Here is a 24,851-nt window from a genome sequence, read left to right as displayed (position 1 = left end):
GCATCCGACTTTCTAAGGCATGTGATTTGTCCAAAGAAAACTTCAAAACAGTCAGGCCTCAATGAAAAACAGTTTAATAGGAACGCAGTAAGTAGGAAGTTTTAGTCTGGTTATTTATTTTTTATCTTAGTCTTCGTACCTGGACATCCCCTTTAGGCTAAATATTTTTGTCCTTATGTAGTAAGAGAGAAGAAGAAAAATAAAAATTATGTCATCTTTACACCTGATAGGCGCAAATCTAAACAGCTATGCCATATTAACATGCTTGAACTTTATTATGAAAGAAAAAAAGCTCTGGTTCACGCCAAGTCAGTGCAGTTACACTAGGTCTTTCTTCTATAGATAGTTCTAGTGAGCTCAAAATTTACACGACATAAAAAGCTGATCAGCTCAGACATATTGAAAATCTGGACGACAAAATAAATCACCTTGTATTTTGCTGCCTAAACCAGATGGGACATATCGAATGTATACAGATTATCGTAAAGGTAATAACGTTACAACGTCAGATTCATTCCCCTGTATCCTGAATAGAAGATTAAATCGATTGCATTGGAAATGCAAAGTACGTGACAAAACTTGATTTGAAAAGGATTTCTGGCAAGTGCCACTCACGCCTTCTGTACTTTATCAATATAAAGTTATGCCGTTTGAAATGAAAACTCCCATGGTTCGTTTCAACGTTTGAGCAACAACATCATCGCAGATCTTGATAGTTGTGATACTTACATTGATGAATTAATTATTGCAACTAAGAATGGGAGACTCACATTCAGATCATTTGTGAACTTTTTACGGGATTAACAAAAGCAGATTTGAGTATAAAATTGTCAAAGAGCGAGTTTGGATGTGCAGCAGTAATGCATTTGGACATAAAGTTGGACAAGGTCATGTCAAACCTGTAGAAGCCAAAGTTTTTGCGATTATTAACTTTCCCATGCCAACAACAAAGAAACAAATTATGAGATTCTTAGGGATGGACGGCTATTATTGAATGTTCTGTTCAAACTTCTCACGTATTACTGAACCAATGACTACACTCTTGAAATAGAATGTTGTTTGTACGTAGAATAAGAAGTACGACAATTATTTGAAACTTTAAGGCTATCTACTTCAGCGTACTTAGCATTCTACTACTCCTCATTTAGTAGAACGAGAAGTACGCTGATTAAAGGGCATGTTAGTGAAGGCACCTGTTTTATCAGCACCTAATTTCAAACTTCCATTCAAATTGGCTGTGGATGCAAGCGATGTTGCCGTTGGAGCTGTGCTTATACAAGAGGATGATAATGGTGTACATCACCAGATTTGGTTATTTTTCTAGAGAACTGAACGAAAGTCAAAAGAACTACTCTGTAGTTAAAAAAATTGTCTGACCTTAATCTTAGCTTTGCAGCATTTTAAAATATATGTTACCTTGTCTAATTCATCTAGAACTGTGTTCAGTGATTATTACCCGTTGATGTTTCTCCATAAACTCAAAGACAAGAATCAACGACCATTTCGGTGGAGTTTGCTGCTAAAAAATAAAATCTGGTCATACAACACATCAAGGGTAAGTAACAGAATATTTGTGGCAATAATGTGAACAAACGAAAGTTCTTACAAACTTTCTTTTTTCATCAAGAGGGGGAGTGTGACGTTAAGATAACACCAGGGGCGGGTTGCACGAAGCCTGAATAGCGTTATTCATTGGATAGCAAAAATTTTCAAGCAAGTAAAAAAGGTGTTTGTGTTTTTCTTACGACAGAGAAATTTCGTAATCTTGGAAACAATGCTTTATTTCAGTGATTCTTCAGTTTGAATCTTATATTTTTTGCTTTTTAAAAGGTTTTATAAAAGTTTAAAAAAACTTGCTATCCAATGGATAACGCTATCCAGGCTTCGTGCAACTGCCCCCGGACTTATTAATTAGCTATATCATGCTGACTCATTGTTTTTATATAGCTACGTTCTAAATTCAGTTACATTACGTGAATAATGTATTGTGAATAGCAATTATGCTATAATTATAAAAGGACATTACGCCATATTTTATAATTAGTTTCCAGACAATAAATAAGCAGTGGGCAGTTAGAGCGAGGAGGATGATTATTGAAAAACATTGAGCAATACGAAAGATACGGAACGCTCGTGATATTTGGCTTTTTGTTGTTGGAAGTATCGTTGTAAGGATTTGAGGACGGAGAAGAGTTAAAGATATTGTCTGAGAAGCAAAGCTATTTGTTGTTGTCGTAGACAGATAAGTTTATACTATCCTGTTATTTCTTTCTAATAGCTTTCTTTAATTTAATAATAATATAAAAATAGTTAAAGTCTTCTGTCCTTAAATCTTTCTTGTTACGGTGAACGTACCAACATTGGTAGATAATATCAAGTATTTGACTTAACTCGAAATTATTTTATATCTTTTAGCATGCTGCTTGCATGGAAACAAATATATAGTTTGTTATATTTCCCAGGAGATTTGGGTTGTAGAGTAAGACTTAAAAAATACTACAAAGCCATCTGTAAGTAATGAAATTGAAGAAAGTGAACTTTAGTCGATGAACTAGTAAGAACATATGGGTGTAAAATTTGACATATTTCACAGGCAGATCACATTTGAGAAAATACAGATCACATTTAGTTAGCGTTAATTTGAATGTGTACAAAAGCAGCTCACATGTGTTTTTCATGTTGTTTTAATTACATCCTGATAATATTTTTAAACAAATACATTATAAGAATTGGTATACTTTCATCTGTTAAAAGTGCCGATCCACTCACAAAAGCACATTGCTTGTCTCTAGATTGAGCACTAAAACGTTCTTCGCCTTGATGTAGATTACCAGCCATTTCTAAATTAACCATGTGTTTTAAAAAATTCGCCATTTCCGAGTTTGATATTAATACATTTAAAAGCGCACGAAAGAAACATATAGATACTGCGTGCGCATTGCAAATTTACTACCCGCGTACTCTCCCTTTCATTCCAAAAAAACCCCACAGACAGACCGACAGAAGCAAATCGAGATTCCACCAGCATAAAAGTCGGGCGAAGGACTGGGCTGAATCATCTCGGGATAAATGTGCTGCCTCGCTGACGTTCGCCAGCAATAGCTCTTTGAATACTACCTGCCAGGCCAATCTCTTATGTTATAAGTAATTTATTGTTTGCATCAAAAAGTCACTCTGCACAGTTCATATTTATCTTTATTTGGCCAGTTGGTTTTTGGAAGTGGTTAAGGTAAAAGGTGACTACATCTCTACTTATTTTTGTAATTTATAGCCAATTTTCTTACTTGCGTACTTTTTAAAGTTCACTTTTTCATGTCATTTAAATCTGCAAATGATGGTAAGAAAAAAGTCATAGTCAACTGAAAAATATTAATTTTATTTGAATGAATAACGAAATTTATTTTCCTCCACTTTTTTTATAGAAATTTAGAAATTCGATCATATTTTTTCCCGTTTTCTTTGCGACCCTGCAAATATTTTCATATTGCCAAAAATGGGTTTTTCCTTGCATGGTCTTGGAAGAGGCCATGGTTTCTTTATAATTGAATAAGATTCTAATTGAATGCCATATGGAAACCTACAATTGAAAACAACTGGTGGTACATTCATGTTCTTCTTCTCTTCATTAGAAGATATATTCCAAAAAAGGGGCATCACACTCGGATAGGCGTAATGTAGACCAATTACATTCTGGCATAGTGTGTTTTTCTCTTTAATCGTACGAATAAGGTTTGGCCCAGCTCTCAGCAGCCTTCCGTTATCATGAAAGGCTCTTATTCCTGTTATTTCATTTAGCCATAGTCCAATACTTTGATCACCAAACATATGACATAATAGGCTTGTGTCTTTACGATCAAGAACTGACTCCACAAGATCTTTAGTTAAAATTATAAATGATTCATCAAAAAAGATCTGACCTGAAAAATATAGAAAATTAAGTTTGCAATTTGGGACTTTTTACAGTCTTTTTTTTTGAATGTTTGTACTTGGAAACGTCATCAAAAACTACTAAAAATTTAATATTGCAAACTTATAAGTGTAGCAAAGTGCCTTCTTTATTTTGAAAGTTTTTTAAAATATCTATAAAATAATGATATGCTGTATTTGCACATCAGGATTATCTTCTAGACATAACTAGCGGAATAAATTTTAATTATTTTTTTCGCTTGTAAAATTTTATTAAGAGTTTTAAGACAAAATAGTATCCTTGTCCACAGAAAAATCTTAGTAAAAATTTTTCTTCTAGCTTTCAGGTTAATAATAATCTATTATATACATTAATAGTTAAACCTTTGATGTTAATGATTGACATTATCGAAGAGACTTTACATTTTAGTTAAGTCAAATGTTATGCATATATTTAATGATTGTTAGGTAAATTAAAAGTATGGATATTAATCGGAGGACAACACATGTTTGAGTTTCACAATAATACTTCTTTAAAAAAATTATGTCAAATTCTTGAGAAGCTCAAAATTCGTTTAAGGTTCTTTTTTAAGAAATTTATTCATTAAAGCAAGAAAAAGCAATAAAATTATTCCTGCAAAGAGCTAACTTTTAAAACAAAAACAATCATCTCATCAAGAACATTCTTTTATGAAACTACAAAAGTCATTCTAGCGTAGAAAAGTTTTTCTTAGTCAAAAATTAAGTAAGTAGTTTTATGGGAAAGAGGGAAAAAAGTGGGAGAGCGTACAACTCCTCTCTTCTTCTTATAGGCTTTAACTTTGCCAAAATAGGCTCATTTATTTTCGATAAATAAAATTTTGTTCAATTTTGTAGGTACCCTGTACTTTTTAACGATCTCCTCGTGCTTATCTATGCATAAAACAGTGACAAAATTTTCATTTATCATCTTCGCAATATTTTCAGAATTGGGGATCCAAACCCATTACAAGGTATTAGAAAATCATTACTCAGATCTAAAAATGATCGCTTTCTTCCTCTAAATCTGAATCGTTTTTTGTTCAAAAGACTTAAATCGTCATCCTCGCAAGTATGTGGTGCATCACCGTCCATGTCGTAATAGATTTCCCCAAAGCTTGTTTTACCATCTGAAGATGGTGTTGTTGCTTTCTCTGAAGCTAAACCTCATGCCTCATCTAAATTTAGTTTTCTATTCTCGGTCATACTCTGTTGCATATCCGTTAGGATATTGAAAAGCACCGAATATTTGTTACGTGCAAGGGCTAAGGGGGAAGCTCCACTATCTCATCCGTCGGTTCCATCTCTAAATATTGCTAGAGAATTGTCGTAAATAAACAAAGCAAGGAAATAATACTTAATAAGCTGACGAAATGCGAGAATCTTTTCCTATCGAAATCGAGAATCTTGACATAAAACCTTGTCTAACTTGCCGCTGTGAACGATACGACTGACTTGGTACTCTCTCTCGTACAACTTAATAACGACTTCGGCTAATGGTGAAGTAGAAAAACAACAAGAGGTTAGTGTTGTAAGCGTTGTTTAAATAACTTGAAATATGAAAGTTAAATTTTGTTCCAAGCAAGTGAAGCTGTAAACCTTAGTAAACAACGAAGTCAAAACCACGAAAACGTAGAAATGCAGCGAGGTTAGTGACTTTAAAACTTTAGAAAACTTGATTTCAATTTGCACGTTGCCCGCTAGAAGTGCTACGGTGTCCCACTGTGGCAACACAAATCTTTATTCAATGCACTACTATTTTTTTGTTTTGTGATGAATCAAAAATATCTTCTGGCGTGTTTTTTTTTGCAGCGAATTTAGAAATTTTTTCTCCGGCGAAAATTTTTTTCAGCGTAATATTGTTTGCAGCGAAATTTTCATTCGCACAACACGATCACGTGACAACTGCATAAACAGAACAGATAGTTTAGTAACAATAGTGCGACAATAACATACTGTACGAGTTGAACAATATACTGAACATAGTAATACAATCACTTTGGAAGGCAAAATTGCTGTTATTGAACTGCCAAGCTAATTCAACCAGTGACTAATAGCCAGAGGATGAAGAAAGCTTAATCTGATATTACTTTGCGAGAGGATTTCAATATAATGTCATCGTCGATTTTTTCTTTAAACGACATAAAATATCGATGTGTGAGTGAACATTACGATCACGTTTGAGAACGTACGGGTTGAAAAAGACAACCAAATTACAACATTAACGAGGTACGTGAATTAGTTCAAGAGAAGCTAAGAGGCCCTGCTGGCATAGGAGGATATTGTTCGAGGAGCATGCCATCCGAGTTGAAAACCCTCAAGTACCTCAAAGTGTTGTGGAGCAATTGATGAGGGAATTGGACCCAGTAGGTATCCAAGTCAGACGTTCAAGACGATTGCGACGAAGGACATATTGTGTTCCACGCCCGAACTATTACTGGAACACAGATGGATACGATAATTTAAACCATACGGTTTTCCCATCCACGGATGCATAGATGGATAGAGTCGCAAAATTATTTGGCTACGAGTTACTCAATCTAACAATTGATAACTGGCCAGTTTTACATAAAAAGCGTGGCCAAATTTGGGTGTCCAGTAAAATTAAGGACAGATTGTGGTACAGAAAATGGAGTCGTGGCAGCATTACAGTGTGAATTTCGGTCTCCACGGTTCACGAGAAAGAAGTTGGTTTATTTGTTATCATTGCTATTTTGCTTCTTTTCATGCAATGGGCAATGGCTCTTTTGCCACAATTGTAGGATTTTTACTTTATGCTTTAAAAAAGTAGATATTAAATCTCTGGATGTTTACGGATTTTCTGTAATTGAGTTTCATATTAAATTTCAAAGACTCAAGTTTGCATAGGTTTGATAAATAAAAGCAAACAATATTGTATAGAAATTACTTTAAGTAACCTTTTTGTGATGTTCTGAAATACGTCCGTTGGCCGCCATTTCCTTTGGCTACCTCACCCCAGTACATTTAGCCGCTCCAGTTATTATAGAACTCAATGGCTGCAAGGAAAATTTCGCTGTAAACAAAATTTCATTGCAAAAAAATTTCTTTGGAGAAAAAAACACGCCGGAAAGCATTTTCGATTCATCGCAAAAGAAATAAATAGCAGGACATTAAATAATGATTTGTGTTGCCGCTATGGGCCAACGTAGAAGTGCACTTCGAGTTAATTTGGGCAAAAAATCGTCTTTGTTTTCACATTTCAAGTATGTTTAAAATTGTCACGAAATCTTTGACGATGGCAATTTCAAATTCCGATTTTAAAAACGGGCATCGATCGGTCAGAACACGCATTGCTTAGATTGTTTTATACTTATATTTTTTACATTTGTTGGAGTTTCATTTCACAAATATCCTTTAACTCGGTTACAAATAGCTAATGTGAATTTGTAAAAGATATAAATAGTTCCTACTGAATGATCTTGATGTTATATAAAGAGCATTGTGTTAGCTATTTGACGGCTTATAACGGCTGTATTAACTAGTGTAAACATTGCAATCAGATTGAAACTTTGATTTGGTGCAAGCTGAAAAGTTTGACCTTTTTACACTAGAAACTTCGAAACTGCTTAGAGAAGTAGCTCTATCTCAATCTGTCCACGGATGACAAGCCAGCCAGCTCCATATTCGTGGCTCCACATTCGCGATTGTGGAGCTGGCTCTACATGCGACTTGAATATGCAGCTGAGATAAGTAGTTTCTAAACAAATTCATCTTGCCGCTTAACCAGTCGTGGAAATTATTATTTATAAAATGGCCGTTTTTAATCAACATGTCATTTAGTTTGTCACCAAATTTCAGAGCATAATTCCTATTTTTTTGTCCGCAAAAGCTCTTCAAACTTCAATGCTTATGTGCGAAAAAGGCAAAGGATCAGGCGATCAGCGACCGTGTCGATCCATATATTTTTAAAATCTTATTTTGTCACCTTAACCATAAAAATCCCTAGGATTTGATTATTGACCGTTCTAGAAAAGGTATTGAACTGTCATTTTAAGTAATAAACTGGGTTCTATAAAACAAAAAATCAAAAAGTTACACCTGCAAAGTCAATCATCTAATTTCAAGCACATGCAGGTTACAGTTTATAATGCACTTGCTTGAAACGACAACCTTGTTATCGTTCAATTTTCCATGATATATTGTTGTACTTTGTATCATTTGAAAGGTATAACAACAAAAATGTCCTATATCCTAAATATCCAAATGTTTTTGCCATCGCTTTGGAATAAAACTGCAAAACGAGCGCATTAATACTCGAAATTTTTTGAGTCAAACCATTCAACGCTCTATAAGAATATATAACAAAGCTATGACAATGTACGCAATGTTTACAGTTTGTGACATGTAAAAATACTTCACGGGCTTCGTATTGGCAAAGTGGTGGATTGGTTTTGGACAAATAACATCAAATGGACTTTTCCACAAAGAGTTAAAGACAATACAAGCGATTTTATAATTCCTACAAGACTTGGCTTGTTGAAACAAAACTTTATGTGCTTAGATTTGTTCTAAAGATGAATATTTTAACGCGCTGTCTAACATAGACAAAAGGCTTTACACGTATTTTGTGTATGAAAATAGATTGGCATTAATATGTTTTTGCAAGAAATACTTAAATTTGTTCATGTAATACTTTTATTATTACAATCATAATGTATCATTAACAGGGATAGCTTTACCTTTTACTTGGCATCGCAGCCAGCCCCAAGTAAATAATTTCTTTGGTCTATGATCTTGTAATTCCATAAGTAGCTTGTCCAGACAAAGGAAATAGTCGTCATCAAGTCTTAAAATATACTGAAAGTTGTAACGCTCATTCGCCCATTCATATGTCCAGAGAATTCTTCGACCAAAATTTAAACCGGCTGGCGATTCTGCTAAGATAATATCATCGTAAACGTCTCTCTCGTGTAGTAATGCGGCAGGGCTCTCTTCCTTTATTCGTTGGCCTTTCTCATCTAGTCCATCAGTAACGAAGAGACAAACAACTTTTTTATTTGCTTTACATATCGTCATCCACGAATTGCGAATAGCATCACGGCGATCTCTTCGTAAAGGAGCAGAAAATATTGCAATGAAAAGTAAGATTGGTGTTCTTGTAGTTGTGCTTGCTTTTGTTCCTTCAATAGAGAAATTGTAAACACTAATCGACGTCATAAAATCATTTAAACGTTTTGTCAATAGAGGCCTGTTTTGTAAGAATAGCCAGGTGATTGTGGTCGAAAACAACAGAACTAGTCCAAATATAACATTAACTTTTATCATAGACTTCAATGATGCCATGTTGTATTTAATGGCAGCTCTCTGTTCGTTAATATAGATGGTACATCGTGACAAGCGAATTAGCTACAGATGATTGCTTTGCAACGTCACAAGACTTTCATAACAACATGCGTGCTTATAATGGCAAGAAAAACAAACGTTATTTTAACACAGAATAGAAACGTAACAAAAGGCCCACTTAGCAAAAATTGTGGTGCATTTTTCTATTGCACATGCGCGACTTCCACAAGACTCCATCAAGATACTTTCACAAAATGAATATGGAGTTGTGTTTCAAGAAAAAGTGGTTTTACTAATAATTCACTTTAAAAACGAACGTTTGCTGAAATTTTCACCAGTTTTGGATGGTTACTTCGCTTCAAAGTCTATATTCTAAACTAAATATTTTGAGATGCTCTTTAGATTCTGTACTTAAACATTAGTAATAAATTATTGACGTAACGTGCGCAAAAGAGCTGCATTGAGTGATTGAGACCAATTTGTTGAAGAATTAAAAATTCATTGCTTAATTTGGCCTTATATTTGTATTAATTCCTTGCATGAACAAAATTTTATTTTATGTTTAATCGTCAGATCGTCCTAATCCCGGTTTCATTAAAAATAACAATCGTCCGCATTTTTAAAGGCGAAATTGGATCGTTGCGGTAGAATCAAATTCTAACTCGATGATCATCTCCATGATCCGCATTTTTCATCACTCAACCATGTTTTCATTTAATCACTGTTCCATATCAGCTCCAATGTGACAGCATGCCTGTTTTCAAGGACATTGGCAAATCATATCTGTCAGAGATCAAACGGACCTTGTCAATGAGAAATGGAAAAACCATACCAAAACTTTTACTCTGAAGATGACTACCGCTAAGGTTGTCGAAACCTCAATCAACAACAACAAAAACAGTCCTTCTCGGGACTATACCAACCTGGACGATCTACATTTACAAACATGTAACGATACTCCCGGGTTGAAACCATTTACTTTATTACGACCATTTGGACGACAGAGCGAAAATCTTTCACTATGCCGGTTAGGATTCCCTCCAGGTGTACACACTGAAAATGCCAGCGAGTCAATAAATAGAGCACAGAAAGGAGAGGACATATGTGTCAGTATTACGGGGTGATCAAAAAAATTGTCTTTAAGATAGTTGAGCGATTCCCAAAAGTTTTTAAACAAGAATGCAAATGTTCTCTCCTTTCTTGCTGTCTGTCATGCAAAAAAGAGAGGACACAATAAAAAAGCACTTTAAGTCCCTGGAGATAGGCAGAGACAGTGTTTTTTTTAACTGCTCTTTTTCACAGGTAATATATAAATATAATTCAATCGATCGTGCGCCTCCAAACAAACGTTGTTTATAGATTTTAGTAACAGATTTCAAAGCAATGAATGCAACTCCTTTGTTCTTAAAGATATATAAAATAATACGGCAAGCTTATTTGAATGCAACACTGCCATACTGAAGTCACCAAGTTTTTAATCTAGTTTAACATTCAAAAGACAATTATGATTAATTGCATAAAAGGTCGCAACAAGAAAACATCATTGTGTGACAATGCCGGTAACAAACAACCGTAAATATCCGTCAAATAATGAAAAGACTGTCTTTAGGTAGTTCACGATTTCAGATTGATTAAATGTGGTGGCCAAAAAATGTGCTCATGGAAGAGCGATATTTGGAGTTGAAATTTCGGCAACATACACGAAACTTATCATGGTCATAAATGCATGAAAATACTTGTAATCATCTAAACATTTCACTAAACTATAAAAAAGGCATAAAAATTTCACTTCGTAACAAACCACTTTAAAAGTTCATGTACCGTCTAATCCACTATTTTACCGTTCGATGATTAAATCTTGCCTATGACAGGTAACTTTAACACACGCGATAATGAAAAGTAACTTTGTAAGATCACGTCTTTATTGTATCTTTAAGGATTTTAGCAAGGATCTATTGCTATCGCTAATTGGGGGTTTCTTATTCATGTATGCATGTTATAAATCCGTAGATAATAATACATTTCAAAATATATTCATTCAGCATATCATGCATATATGAATAACAGCCCCCTCCCCCAATTAGCGATAGAAATACATCCCTGGATTTTAGTGAATCTTGTTTGAATTTCATTCGCCGCCACGCAAACCTATAAACTAATTTCATATTTAAGAAAAGACCAAACAATCTTCAATCATCCGATTTTCAAAACAAGTTGAACGCACTTAATGTGGTCGCAAATGTTTAAAATTCCAACGTCACAGCTTTTCGGGACAAAATTTCACAGCAGGATTAACATTTCTCTCTGGGCTTTGAATAAATTATGTTGAACACATAATAGATTGCAAATTTTGGATTGCAACAAACCTCCAGGGAATTATTGAAGAATGTGGCTCACCCACGATAGCTGGTGCCCACAATAGCATTAATAAAATATTCCTTTGTATCTGACCGCCAACTACAAAAGTGGAAATAACAATGTATTGAAAAAAATTTGCATTAACAATTGTTGTTGCATCGCCATGCAGTAGACAGTCAAATGGGAAATCAACTTTTATTACTGATACAGAATAAATATAACGGATTCTTACGGCGGTTTCTTGCTATAAGATTTATACACGTAACTTAATTTACTTATGTTTTGTTTTTCTTGTAAAAGTGGACCTTTCGCTGAAGTAATATGAGGCCTACAGTGGACGGCCATTATTCTTGGATTCAAGTGATTTCGTCGTTTATATACCATGTTGTCTTCATCGGCGTTTCTTTTTCTTTTGGTATTTTCTATGTTGAACTCTTGGATGAATTTCCAGGCAGCGAAAGCGAGGCCGGTGAGTGTAAATTAAAGAAGTCAGACCTTCATTCATTCGATTGCTTCATCACTCTTATTTTATAGTCTTAACGGAAGTACTAATTCAATTTGTTCAAAGTGGAATTTAGATTATACTATACGCAAACAGTATCAAAAGCAAAGTATTTCATCCTTCGACAAAATTATAACAATGATTTGTAAGTGGACTAAAACGCAGTACAATTAATTGTTAAGTATAAAGTATGATTATAGCAGTCATTTTAAGAATGCTGTAATGTTTTAGGATTATGCCTCGTATATATTACTTGCAATTTTTAAAGAAAGTGGAATAGAATCTGAAAAGGTAGTCCTAATGCAATAATCTGCTACCATAGGACAGTTTTAGTTCATCGGTTAATCATTGAATGTGAAATATTTCAAATTAGAACGTGATCGACAGTAAGTGATGGATTCGGCCGATCAATCGGCCAGTTCTATAAAAGTTCGTAATCGGCCAGTTGTTTCTTGCTTTTCGGAAATTTATGTGTCAAAGCGCAAGTAACAAACACAAAATTAAATACTGAATATACGATTGTGATGTTGCACTGAGCGGTATATTTTAAGTTTCAAATGGCTGACTTTCAAAAATTAATTAAACACTGGCGTATTAGCTGCCGAGCATCAGCGAGGCAGCACACTATCAAGGAATAGATACGTAACAGAAGCGGCACACAGCGAAAAATCTGACCCCCCATTTGCACCCACTTCTAAAATGCGCATCCGTTGCGTCTGCTATTACTCCAGCCAGATAAAATGGCCAGAATGCATATATGTTAATATTATGGAGAGTTGTTTTTCGAAAATCTGACGAATGTAAATTCACTCATGGACAAAATTTTCGAAGCTATCGGACAGGATACATAGGATATGAGGTGAGAAACAATTTTGTTGTAAAATAGGTTCGTCAACTGTAATTTTACGGGTTTTATAGTTTCTTGCATTGAATTGTATGCGAAATTCATGTTTAGAGCGTCTCTTATATTGAGTGGCAATTACCCTAAAAATTTATAATTTAGCACTAATACAAAAGGTAATAAATTTATTTAGTGTGATTCCATTTTTGTATTTTCTAGCAAAGAGTTTCCTATTTGAATGGTCAATTAATGGATTTGTTAGAAGCAATAAAACGACCTACTGTTAGTAAAGAGTGTTGTTCAGATGAAGACGTTATTAGTATGGAATTTGGACTAAGCTACTTGTATATTTGATGCTTAAATTGAGATTTTCATTTGCAATGTAGCTTGTCTGCATAATTGTAAGTGAAGGTTTTTATTTGTAATTGTAAATTGCGTTCCTACGGCTATGATGTCTGACAAATTTGTATCAACTTACAAATAAAGATGTTTTTTGTTGTCTTATTTTTAATAAACAATGTATGAAATTAAAATTATTTAAAGAATGAACTTATTGATAAATTGTTTCAATTAAATTAACAACTTGTTATTACATCAAACATTTTGTCAAACTCCCACAGCTTAGCTCTTTGATTATACTTCACTTGTGAGTTGTGACCAACAATTTTATATGAAAAATGATTAGAATTATTTTTGTTTCACCACATTAATCAACCGGCAGAGAGCAATTATTGCAACAAAGGGCTCGAACATTTACTTTTTACTAAAATCCATAAACTTTATTCAAGAAATCTAAATTTTTAATGAAAATAATCATGTCATAAGCAGAACATAATCTGACAAAAACCAGTTATAGTTACTCTTAATGCCATTATTTTAATCGTAATACTTTACACAGTAAATTATTTAGCAAAAGGTGAAACACATAATCGTAGCAAGTAAAGCAATGGAAGCGGATATACATATGCTCGCTTGAGATTGGCGTTTGCTTTTCCGAGAGCGTGACACTTATATAGCAGTGCATTTTAATATTTTAAGGAAAAAACATTAGTTTGCGAAAGACAAGGACTCCAATAGTTCCCTTTCCCTTTGTTTAATGTAATGTGTAATCAGCTCTATACAACTAATCAATTCCATGTCTATAATCACTGCATGTATAAGGATGTAAATAGAATGCTATTGGTGCCATGAGTAATGCTGCAACATAGATTATACCATTCAAGTTTGTATTTGTATTAAAGTGATTCCTTGCAGAAAACAACTGATTAAAACGATTCCAGACAAAATCAAATAATGTACTTACGCACAAACACTGGGAGACTGAGAGATGCGTATATGACACCATAAAATTGATGCTGTTAAATGAAGAATTGCTTTGGTTGTTAGCATGCAAATTTTTGTAGAATGGACTTTGGAAAACTGCTTTTCCAACTATTCTCAATTTAATATTAGCAACTATACATACATACAGTGTTTCTTCTTGCTTGTTCTTTTATAAATTGATTTAGTTATATGAGAATTTGAAAAAAAAGTGATACAATTAGTTTGTCTATATTAAGTGATAAAATATACAAGATATTGCATTTCGTTGCTCATCATAACAATTGCATGTTTTAAAAATTGCTTTTTTTACATTTGGTCTTTTGTCGTTTATGGCAGATAATAAATGAAGGAAAACATCCAAAACAATTTAAAGAAGGCAGTTTTTGCCTTCTCGGGGGAGAGGCAGCAGTTCCTTGCATTTATAACTCCTAGTCCAATTTGTTATGTCATGCTACCAAAATCTGTTGGGCTTGGTCTTTTTGCAAATTAGGGGCCTTGTTATTTTAAGTGATAGGGGTTGTGTGAAATCGATCCCAATAAGATTTAACTAGATATTTTTAGAGTCTCTAAAATTAATAAAGAGCACAAATTTTTAATGAATATTTGATTGCATCCTGCAACTAGATGGATTTATATTGTAAAAAGTGAAGAGTTCGAAGCCAGGAACACAACGTTGCATATTTTTAGATAAAAAACGTTCATGTTATAAGAGTACTGAAAACGACTATCGGTGATGTTGACTGACGTTTTGACAGTCTTAGAGATGATCATTTCAGATCATTTTCTTTAAAAAGTCAAGGAGTTGAATTTTCGATGACATTGAATCGAGAAAACAGCTGAATACAGAATTCTTAAACTCTTATGAAAAACTAGTAGTAATTCTAGAAATTCCAGACGCGTTTTAACATTTACCATTTTTTCCCACATAACAAGTTTTAACACAATCTGTTTTGATAATGTGCACAGCTAAAAGTTCAAATTGCTGATGTGTATAAACTTAATTAAGAACTGATACAAAAACTTCCATATACAAATTAGCTTTCAATGCATTTATTCTTGTTGTATGAACACTTCAAGTATTTTGGGTAGTTCACGATAAGCTTTAAACTTGAATTAGTGGGGATTTTTTCGTAGTATGTTAAAAATCTCTCAACTCTACCCTCTAAATACAAAGAGTTCTTTGTGCTGACATATTTGAATGTCGCCTTGAAAAGAACAATTGCCATGGCGAATGGCCCGAAACAAAAAAAAACTGAAGAGGAAAATTTTAAAAAACCCTCACGAGAAAAGCAAGACAAAACCAAGAGTTCTAAAAAGAAGTGTCAGCCGAATTTCTAAAACAGTTTTTTCCAACGTTTGACTTAGTGTTCAATCTCTACCAAAATTTTCTATTGCGTATAAATGTAATCATATGTTATTATTGTGGAATGACGAATTAATGTCTTTTTACTGCAGTGTTGTATCTTTTATACTCAACATCAAATTATTTTATCAATATACCACTGTTGCCTTTTACACACAATAGAAATTTTTGAGATTGGCCAACATATAAGTCTGAAAAGTTTCATTGAAATAATTTTAGCCAAATAGTTTTATTTCCAAACAAACTTCTTAAACTTAATGAATTATAGTAAAAAGTAAATATTAGTTACCTCTAACTAGCTTAAAAAAATTAGAAAATAACTAGAAAATTGTGCGATACACCTGAACACATCTGCTATCTCAAAGCACTTAATTCAAGTGATACTTTTGGTTTGATAGTGTTGTGAAAGCTGTCAATCTAAGCTGGGCATCATAACGGAATGCAGGATTTTTCGTGAAAATCATGCAGAAAAAAAATTGATGTCGGTTTTGTTCTCAATAAATTGACACGTGATTTGCATTACACTGCATTTTAGTGTAGAAGTAAAAAAGGAAAAGGTGTGGAAGGTAACATAAATTTTACTGACTGCATGCAACTTATTGCAATAAGAAACGAATCTATTTTTGCGGAAGGAGATTTCTTTGAAAAATAATACAATAAGGTTGACGGAGAGGCCTTTAGAAGCTCTTTCCTTTTTATCAAATTAAAGGCAAAGAAATATGAAAAACAGATATCTTTATTAGAATGTGACCTAAGGTTTGCAAAATTGGCTATTCGCTTTCAAAAGCAGCAAGCTTAAAGTATTTATGCAATGAATTTTGACTAACCTTTTTTCCCTTTAACTAAAAATCTTTAGAATAAGTTTGATATATAAATGAACAATTTCTGTTGAGGAGAAGTTAGTAAATTTTCCTGCTGAATACCGACCTAATGTGCGAACGTTTCAAGTTGCCATGTAAAGTAGTTGTGACGTCATATGTTAATATGCATTATAATGTTGCTTAGAAAAAGATTACTACGCAATTACTTTTTGATAATATGCTAAAATAAGTATTTGAGATACAGATGGCTTGAAACATGGTCTTTTATAAATGATATTTCGTCGGAAAAATTTTCTGTTGTGTAAGTCTATATTTGAAATATGGCATGATGACTATTTCTCCATGCAATTTAGTTTGGTTTTTTTCATGTTAATCTCACAAATCTTGAGTGAATCGCTTAAAGAAAAAATTACACGAAAATCTTATTGAATTTGGTTTTGTTTGAGTTTTTGGGCTTGGTTGGTATGCTTTTAATAGCTTCACAGAAATATTAAAGCCAAGCAAAATGCTTTTAAAAGAGCCATTCAATACAAAAATGATGTATAAAAGTATTTATTTATTAGCGTTTCGTCATTTATACGTCACTTTTGTATCGAATGGTCTTTTAAAAGCATTTTGTTGGATTTTAATATTTAAAAGAAGAGTTTTCTTCCCGCTTTTATGTCATAGTTGTAAAATATAAATTACCGATAGTGCTGTTTACAGTTTTAATTTCAATTATTTCTTTGTGCAGACACTAAGATCTATACTAAATCAAGGCATAAAAAAAAATACTGTCCAAGTTACCAAGTTCAATCTGAAGAGAGTGTATAAGTCATGTTTATTCAATATTTTAGTTTTCTTATTACAACAGAAACAGCCCTACTACATAAATAACATGTAACAACTACGATATGCTTAAAATAATCTTTATTTAGTTTGTATCTCTACTCAATTATTTCAAATATTAATGATTATATTCTTTATTTTGACATCAAACAAAGTTACAGACAAACTCATTACCCTGAAGATTCCTCATAACTTTTCCATGGACAATGTATCAACAAAATTTTCAGGCTTTTTTTTATCATACATACGGTATTTCATAGTTAATACTGAACTCCTCAGGTAGCCAATCTTTCAAAATAGTTCTTCATGATTACCTTCAACCAGCTCATATTTTGTCAAAGAACTTCATTTTCTACCAATAATTGCAATTCTGTTTTAAAACGTCTTGTGAATTTAAGTCAAAAACCCTTTGTCGGGCAGCTTAGTAATTCTCGCTTTTGTTAAGAACGATTCACGCCAAATCATTGTGGAAATCAAATATTTCTTCTTTGGGCTTTGAGCGTTTTAGCCAAAAAAACACATTTACATAGATCAAAACACAACTCATCAAAATACGATGAGCAGAGACATCTTCGAAGATGTAAAATGTTGTCGAACAAAATTAACGTATTCTTGGCCTTTGAAAGTGTATTCTTCATCACGAAACCTATCCCAGGATCTTAATTTTCATTTTTCAAAGAATTTGCAAAATTTAACTAGTTTTATTCGCCAGGAGCAGGATTTTCTTCTTGATGAAGATTTTACTATAAATTCTTGACTCCATTATAGAAGTGTGTTTCACTTATGACATCACAAGTTAATAAAATGGTGATTTTAAAGTTTGCACAGGGCATGCCAAAAATGGAAACTTTGGACAATGATAACTTTGGATTGAAAAAGTTCAATTTTATTTTTAATTTCAAATGTGAAGTGAGCATGACTGTTTCTTTTCATTTAGCCAAAAAATCAAGGGGTGAAAATTCGTTACATCAGCACTTTAAAAAAAAATTCTAAAAGCCACTACTCACCCTAACATGATTATTATTATTATATAAGTCGAGCAAGTACTATACAGATGCTTCTATTGCTCTTAAATGAGTTTTGGTTTGCAACTGCATAGTGTTTTTGCTCATTCCTCCGTGTAACAAAGTTAAGCCCCTGTATACGGTCATACTTGAAAATATTTACTTTTACATACCTCACCAAACATGTATGGAAAAAGCACATGCAAGAAAAGAATACTTCACAATCAGCACTGTTAAAATATTCTATTTCAAGTCATCCAGCTAACATCTTGACAAGAAATGTAAAGTTAAATAGATGAACATAAAAATTTTTTGCAAATATACTGAATTTATTTATCTGTCTGTATTAGGGCTGTTCGGTTTATTGACTATTTACAAAAATGGAGATTGCCAAACTAAAAAATAATTCGTGCCCATTTCAAAATATCTGCAAATCAATATTGCTATTTTCTATTTTCGTATTGGCATATTATCAACAAAATTTTATGTACCAAAATATATATTTTTAATCTTCATGTTTAATCCCAGAATTCTGTTTTTTTATTTTTAAATACTAAAGTATAACTTGTATCATTGCAAGTGGATTTACATGATGTTATTATAGCACCTTAGGAATTGTATAGTGGATTTACATGATATCATCTATATAGTTTTTATAATTTGAGATACAAAATCTTGTATACATTTCAGCCGAAATATGTCCTCATGAAATAATTTCTTTTGTACGGATTGAGACATTCTAATCCAAAGGTGGTCAATAATTGGGTTATCCTCAGATTCTATTCCAAAGGTTTATCATTTACATAAAGTTGAAATGAGTATCATAAAAAAGTATATTTATTGAAAAATTGATTTACGAATTTCTGCTACGCCTTTAGGCCACGGAACGTTTTTATGATTTTACACCGTCTTTCTTATTTAACCAGGAAATGCAGCTGAAAACAAAATTTGAACATCTGTTTTGCACGTATAAACATTGTGTCTAAAATAAAAAATGGAGCACAGAGATTCATACATACGTATTGAATTTGTTTGCTGCGTATATTAAATAGTTTTTTGATAGCTTGTAAAAAACGTTTCACGCACTAACAAGCTTTAAATTGGGAAGAAAAAAAGCCTGTCAATGCATTAGACTTACATTCATTAATCGAAAATTTATTATGCAGCGAACTAATTTAAAATTTATTCCTAATTATCCGTGTTTTGGCTTTTTTAAACACTATGTATAAAAGTTTTCTCCAGAAGCTTAGGCCTACCTCCGAGAACCTGAATTTTTTTGCTTATATCTTAATAACAGAAATCATAGTACCACAGAATAAACATATAACAGAAAACCCGCTCAGCTAAAATCATGGCGTATATTTTCACTACGCATGCGTGGCTTTCCAGCAAGATACTTTCACAAATCAATATGGAATAATATTGCACGAAAATGCTTTTTTACTAACAATTCACGTTTAAAGCAAAAGTTTTCCGTGATTTTTACGAACGTTATCGTATTGCGAAGGAGATAAGGTTCCCAGCTTTTGTAGTGCAAAATGATGTTTTTGTAAAAAGATCAATAATTTATATTGTAATGTAGCGAAAGTATCTTACAGGAGGACATGTCGGCTTCGAATTTGCTCCAAAAAAGTAAGCGACAAAAACATCAGAGGCTCCCACACGAGTGGACCTTCTGTTAAGATATCTATTTTGTGATAATATGATTAATAAACAATATATGTAAATGGCACTGCTATATATGAAAACTGCAAAATGAAACACAATGATGTTTGTGAAAGAATCTAGAATATATTGTCTTATTATTCAAATTTTTCATAAAAATACTGTTCAATTTTTTAATAAAATAAGTTTATTAATTTATGTAATTTACTTGCACAATTCAAAATATTTGTATTGTACAGGCATCGTCATAAAGTATTGCACATAAACAGTATCATTGTTGGTCATTTTGGAGTATTTAATTAATAGTTCAGAAATTTGTTTTTATAACATGATTTCGTATTTTCCCTTCCCTAAATCATTAAATATTTTGCTGCTGTACTTGAATAAAGTAAGAAAAATTTTTATTTACATTTGTAAATTCTTTTAAACAAACTTAATATATAATAATCTCTACAAATTGAAAAATATTGGCAACAAAAATCACTTTAAATAGACCTATATATTTATCAAGATGACCAATAAAAACTTTAAAACGTGTTTTTGTTTTTAGCTTGGATCACAAGCATAAATTTTGCATTTTTAATGTTGCTTGGCCCGCTATCAGTGCGTGTTTTGGAGAGGATTCCTGTACAAATAGTTTCTTTTGTTGGATCAATTCTTGGCGGAGCAGGTCTTTATTTATCGTCTAAAGCAACTGATATTTTGACGTTGTTTGGTACATTTAGTGTCATGCATGGCATTGGGACACACTTGTGCTATATATCATCCATTTGGATCATCCGGAGAAATTTTTATATGAAAAAGGACGTTGCATTAGGGGTAGCAAGCGCAGGAAGTGGTGCAGGAGGCGTATTATTTGGAGTGATGCTTCCTGTATTGATACAGTCAAATGGATGGCGTATGTCAATGCAAGTTCTTAGTTACATTAGTTTTGCAACAGTTATTCTTTCTCTTTCGATGATTCCTGCAGAAAAAGAAAGCCAAGTTAACACAGTAAGAACTGTAGAGTCTGGTCAGTCTTGTGAAAGCGCTAACAGACCAAATTTGAATAAAACGCCCAGTCCTTTAAAAAATCCCGCTTTTCTAGTGCTCAGCGTTTCTATTATGATTAACACGTTCGTCAGCAATATACCTTACTGTCATATTGTAAGTATACCATGACATACATTTTTTAATTAAAAGAGTTGTTCATATGGTAAGACATCTGTGTTTTTGTTATGTAACCGTTTAACATGGTAATTTTTCTGATTTATTAAAGATTATTTTATGCAACCAATTAATTAATTTCGTTTTATTTAATTAATAGCCACTTTAAGTTAACATTCAATTTGGTTATTTAATAAACAATAAGTTTCAAAATGGTTTTGAAAAACAAATACTTTAGTGAATGGTGAAAATGATAGCATAATACTTCCTGAAAGGTCTGTTCAAAACCAGAACCAACAATTCTGAACAAAACGGTCATAGCAATGCTCATTTGTTTTTACTGGATTTATTGAAGTTTTTTTACTATATTATTAAACCTTATTTAAAGGAACTATTTTCAAGATTTTGTTTTCTGATTTATTTTAATAGGTAAACTATGCTGTACAGCGTGGTGTAAATCGACGTAAAGGAGATTATCTTCCACTTTTTATTTCTGCTGGTTCTCTTGTTGGCCGTTTTGGCCTCGGAAGACTGGTTGGCTTTTTTGGTTTAACGCGTCTTCGACTGGGACAACTGGTATTTCTCTTCCAGTCTCTGGTAACAACGTTTCTTACTTTAGCAAATACTGCACCAAGTTTGGTTGCAATTTCTGTGCTATTTGGAATTTTCGATGGAGCCTTTTGTTGTCTAATATTAATAGTCAGTGATGATGTTTTTGAAGATAACAAAAAAGCATTGTATGCAATGGGACATCTTTTTTGGATGCTAGCTTTCCCGTATGCTTTTGGAGCACCGATTTCAGGTGTGTTAATTTTTTAACGTTTTGATATAGTCACGTCTTTAACTTCTTTCAGAGAGTTGTTAAGAAGAAAAGATACAAAATTGAGATAATTGGTATAGATTGTCTAAAAGAAATATAAGCTCGACGCGACCTCTTAAGAGAATGATTGATTTCATGGTGGCCATAGAAGTTTATATTAGTGTGCTCGTTTTAAATTGATTCCTGGTATTGCTATACAGGGTGTATTAAAAAGATTTCTGAGAAAAAGTTTTCTAAAACAAGACGGACTAAGCGGAACATTTGGTTAATCTAAATACTTTAAAGATCTCTGGTACTAAAGTTTCAAAAATGCAGATGTTTTACACGTGAATATCTGCTGTTACAAAGTCTATCAATACAGGCATTTTTGCACAAAAACTTGTGATTAACAAAAATTTAACCGCCTGTCAAAATATGGACTGTCAAGTTTAAGCAATCTTAACTTCAAGCAATTTTGTACAAACGCTTGCCAACGCAAGCTGTTTAAAACTTTTTGCGTTTTTGCACTTAACACTAAAGGGCTGATTACATAAACCCCGGTCGCCGAATCTCAGTTAACCCTTTAGGGGTTGTTTACATGATCCCGGTTTACTAGATTCAGTAAGGCGTGAAATGATTTCGAGGGATTGATAAGAGGCAAAACTTCATAGTTAAAAATTACAATTGTTTGTTGAATGCCACAAGTCATTCTTGTTGTAATTATCAATTGTTTGTTTTAATTTTAAATGTTTTGCGTAGTTATTAAATCAGAATATAGGGAAATTTCTCGAGAAGATTTATCTGATTATAAGTATTGAATCGTTTCCACTCGCCAAAACTATTTAACGCTTGGCTGAATCCCGGCTACCTGGGCTCATGTAATCAGCCCCTAAGTTTTACTACTAAAAATTTCTACCTTTAGGAATTAGCTTTCTATTTTTTTATTTTACTTCATGGAAATTTCCGATGTGGATATAATGAATTTAAAATGATCTAATGAAACTGTTTAAATGGCTTGAACTTAAAAAGTAAGTAGTTTATTAAATTATTAATTGCAGCCTTGTGGCTAAATTACAAATATCTAAATTAGTAAAGTTATAATAACAAATAATATCTAATATCTAAAATACAATAAAATTTTACAAAGTATTTACATTTATTAAATTTACAATTATAAAAATGGTACTCGCTAACACCAACAGAGACAAAGAAAACTCCATACCTGGCCACTTTTGTGTAAAAGAAAAAAAGAAAAAAGCAAATTAACAATAAAAGTTCTTGTGTAAGCGTTTAAGAATAAAAGTTCTTGTGCAGAAGAGCTAGTGCTACAAAATGCTTGAAACTTAATAACTTATACAACGAAGTCCGAATTTTGACTCAAAATGATAAATTGCTTTTTCAATTACTTTGTGCGCAATGCCTGTTTTGAAGGACTGTTAACAACATGCACTAATAAATAATCTTACATTTTCAAAATGTTCATTATCAGATGTACCAGAAAACATTAAAGCAATTCTAACAACAAAACGCCTTTGCTTATTCAACGCACGTTTTGTTTTAGAGAGCTTTTTACAAGAGTCGACTTTTTAGATAAATCCTTTGTAGAGCAATTGTGCGGTGCATTGAGATGGGAACACTTAGGATGGCTAAGGGAGGGAAATCAACATTGGTTTAGTTTATGTTAAATTTTAAAAATTTTTGTCCCTGCAAGTCAACCTTCGTAATGATATGAAATATAAATTTAGTGATGTACTATAATTTATTTTGTGCACTATTATTTTGCTTGATATGACTTGGAACTGTTAATTGCTGAGCATCTTAACTATCCCGTCATGCATTAACATTTGTAGGAGGCACACACTTAAGCCAATAGTTACAAAGCTTTTTCGGATATCTGTCATATCAGCATTGTGTCCAAAACAAATATTTTTTCCTCCATGATTTTTGCCATCAAATAAATAATTTTTGTTATAACAAGCAAACAGCGGGTTAAAAATTTAGAGCTAGCAACATGAAATCTTACGACATATTTATTAGAATTTTAATTCACCATACACAGTGTTTCGCGCCTTCCTGCTCAACACAGAAAAGGTCTTCCGTTCAATGTTTTAAACACACTTGACAGTTTAATAATTTGAATAATGTACGTCAGCAGATCATGTCACGATAAATGGAACTATTTTTTTATTGTTTTTATACAACTGATGATCGCAGTGAGTCGTGAAACACTATGTAGTGAGTGGTTTCATGATATTGTTTATTTTACTTTTATAAATTTGCTTTTTTCTCTTTCAATAAAGATATTGAACACTCTTTTTTATGTGTACATTTCTATATAGTAAAAACTATATGCGTTATTTAATTTTTATTTTAGCTATACTATACAATGAAACTGGAAGTTACAATGTCCCATTTTTCATTTGTGGTGGAGTTCTATTTATTGCTTCGTTACTTGTGTCGTTGGTAGAGTATATTCTGGAGTCACAAAATACGAAAATGACACATAATGTACAAGAAAAGAAGATGCTTTTTGCCAATCATTAATAATGTTGCTGCCACAGAAGTTATTAGTCGTAACGCACATATCAGTTCTATGTCATGCACCTTGATAAATTCAATTAGAGAAAAGTGTGCTTGCAATGATAGAAGCTCGATTATTTAACAGTTCTGTTTTCTACGGTCTTCGGAACTTGGGTCTTCTAGTAAACCTCTTTGATTGTCTACGGTCGAATTAAAAATGAAATTATTTGTCATGTCCAAGGAGTTTCAAAACCAAAGGCTTCGCAAAATATAAACTTTATAAATTTGAAAAATATAAATAATTTTTAAAACATGCCATAACTAAATATATTTTTTTAAAAAAGCTACTGAATGTATAATACAACAATCATGTACTGCAGTGTATAAACTTTATGATATCAAACGAGTGAATCAATAAAAATCGTTAAAAAATCATTCTCATCATTAAGAAAA

The 24,851-nt window shown here is 32.6% G+C and overlaps 2 protein-coding genes and 2 long non-coding RNA genes across 5 annotated transcripts in view; 2 read left to right on the top strand and 2 right to left on the bottom strand.

Annotated features, from left to right (window-relative positions):
* Positions 1-15,345, bottom strand: part of LOC124457592 — a 20,556-nt gene extending 5,211 nt beyond the window's left edge. The window contains exons 1-3 of the long non-coding RNA XR_006952675.1: positions 15,274-15,345; positions 1,036-1,039; positions 697-708 (exon numbers count right to left, since the gene is read on the bottom strand). This is a non-coding gene — a long non-coding RNA (uncharacterized LOC124457592). The remainder of the gene's footprint in view (positions 1-696; positions 709-1,035; positions 1,040-15,273) is intronic.
* On the bottom strand, positions 3,178-9,300 carry LOC124457591. Its single transcript, XM_047007816.1, has 2 exons — positions 8,625-9,300; positions 3,178-3,917 (listed from the first exon to the last, which is right to left on the bottom strand). The coding sequence occupies exons 1-2, from the start codon at positions 9,226-9,228 to the stop codon at positions 3,439-3,441; spliced, it is 1,083 nt and encodes a 360-aa protein (XP_046863772.1). The 5' UTR covers positions 9,229-9,300; the 3' UTR covers positions 3,178-3,438.
* Positions 8,844-9,737, top strand: LOC124457593. The gene is made up of 2 exons (XR_006952676.1): positions 8,844-9,026; positions 9,266-9,737. It is a non-coding gene; the product is annotated as an uncharacterized LOC124457593 (long non-coding RNA).
* Positions 11,735-24,851, top strand: LOC124457590 (monocarboxylate transporter 12-like). 2 transcript variants are annotated; one of them, XM_047007815.1, is made up of 5 exons: positions 11,735-12,055; positions 20,484-21,079; positions 21,509-21,676; positions 21,801-21,881; positions 24,253-24,851. In XM_047007815.1, the coding sequence occupies exons 1-4, from the start codon at positions 11,908-11,910 to the stop codon at positions 21,846-21,848; spliced, it is 960 nt and encodes a 319-aa protein (XP_046863771.1). In that variant the 5' UTR covers positions 11,735-11,907; the 3' UTR covers positions 21,849-21,881; positions 24,253-24,851. The 2 variants fall into 2 exon arrangements, with proteins under 2 accessions (XP_046863771.1, XP_046863770.1); XM_047007814.1 differs by having other exon boundaries at positions 21,509-21,881.

This window comes from Xenia sp. Carnegie-2017, unplaced genomic scaffold, assembly GCF_021976095.1.
Source record: "Xenia sp. Carnegie-2017 unplaced genomic scaffold, XeniaSp_v1 HiC_scaffold_6, whole genome shotgun sequence".
NCBI lineage: Eukaryota > Metazoa > Cnidaria > Anthozoa > Malacalcyonacea > Xeniidae > Xenia > Xenia sp. Carnegie-2017.
The sequence above is the reverse complement of the archived record's forward strand: the minus strand, read 5'-3'. Positions and strand labels throughout refer to the sequence as shown.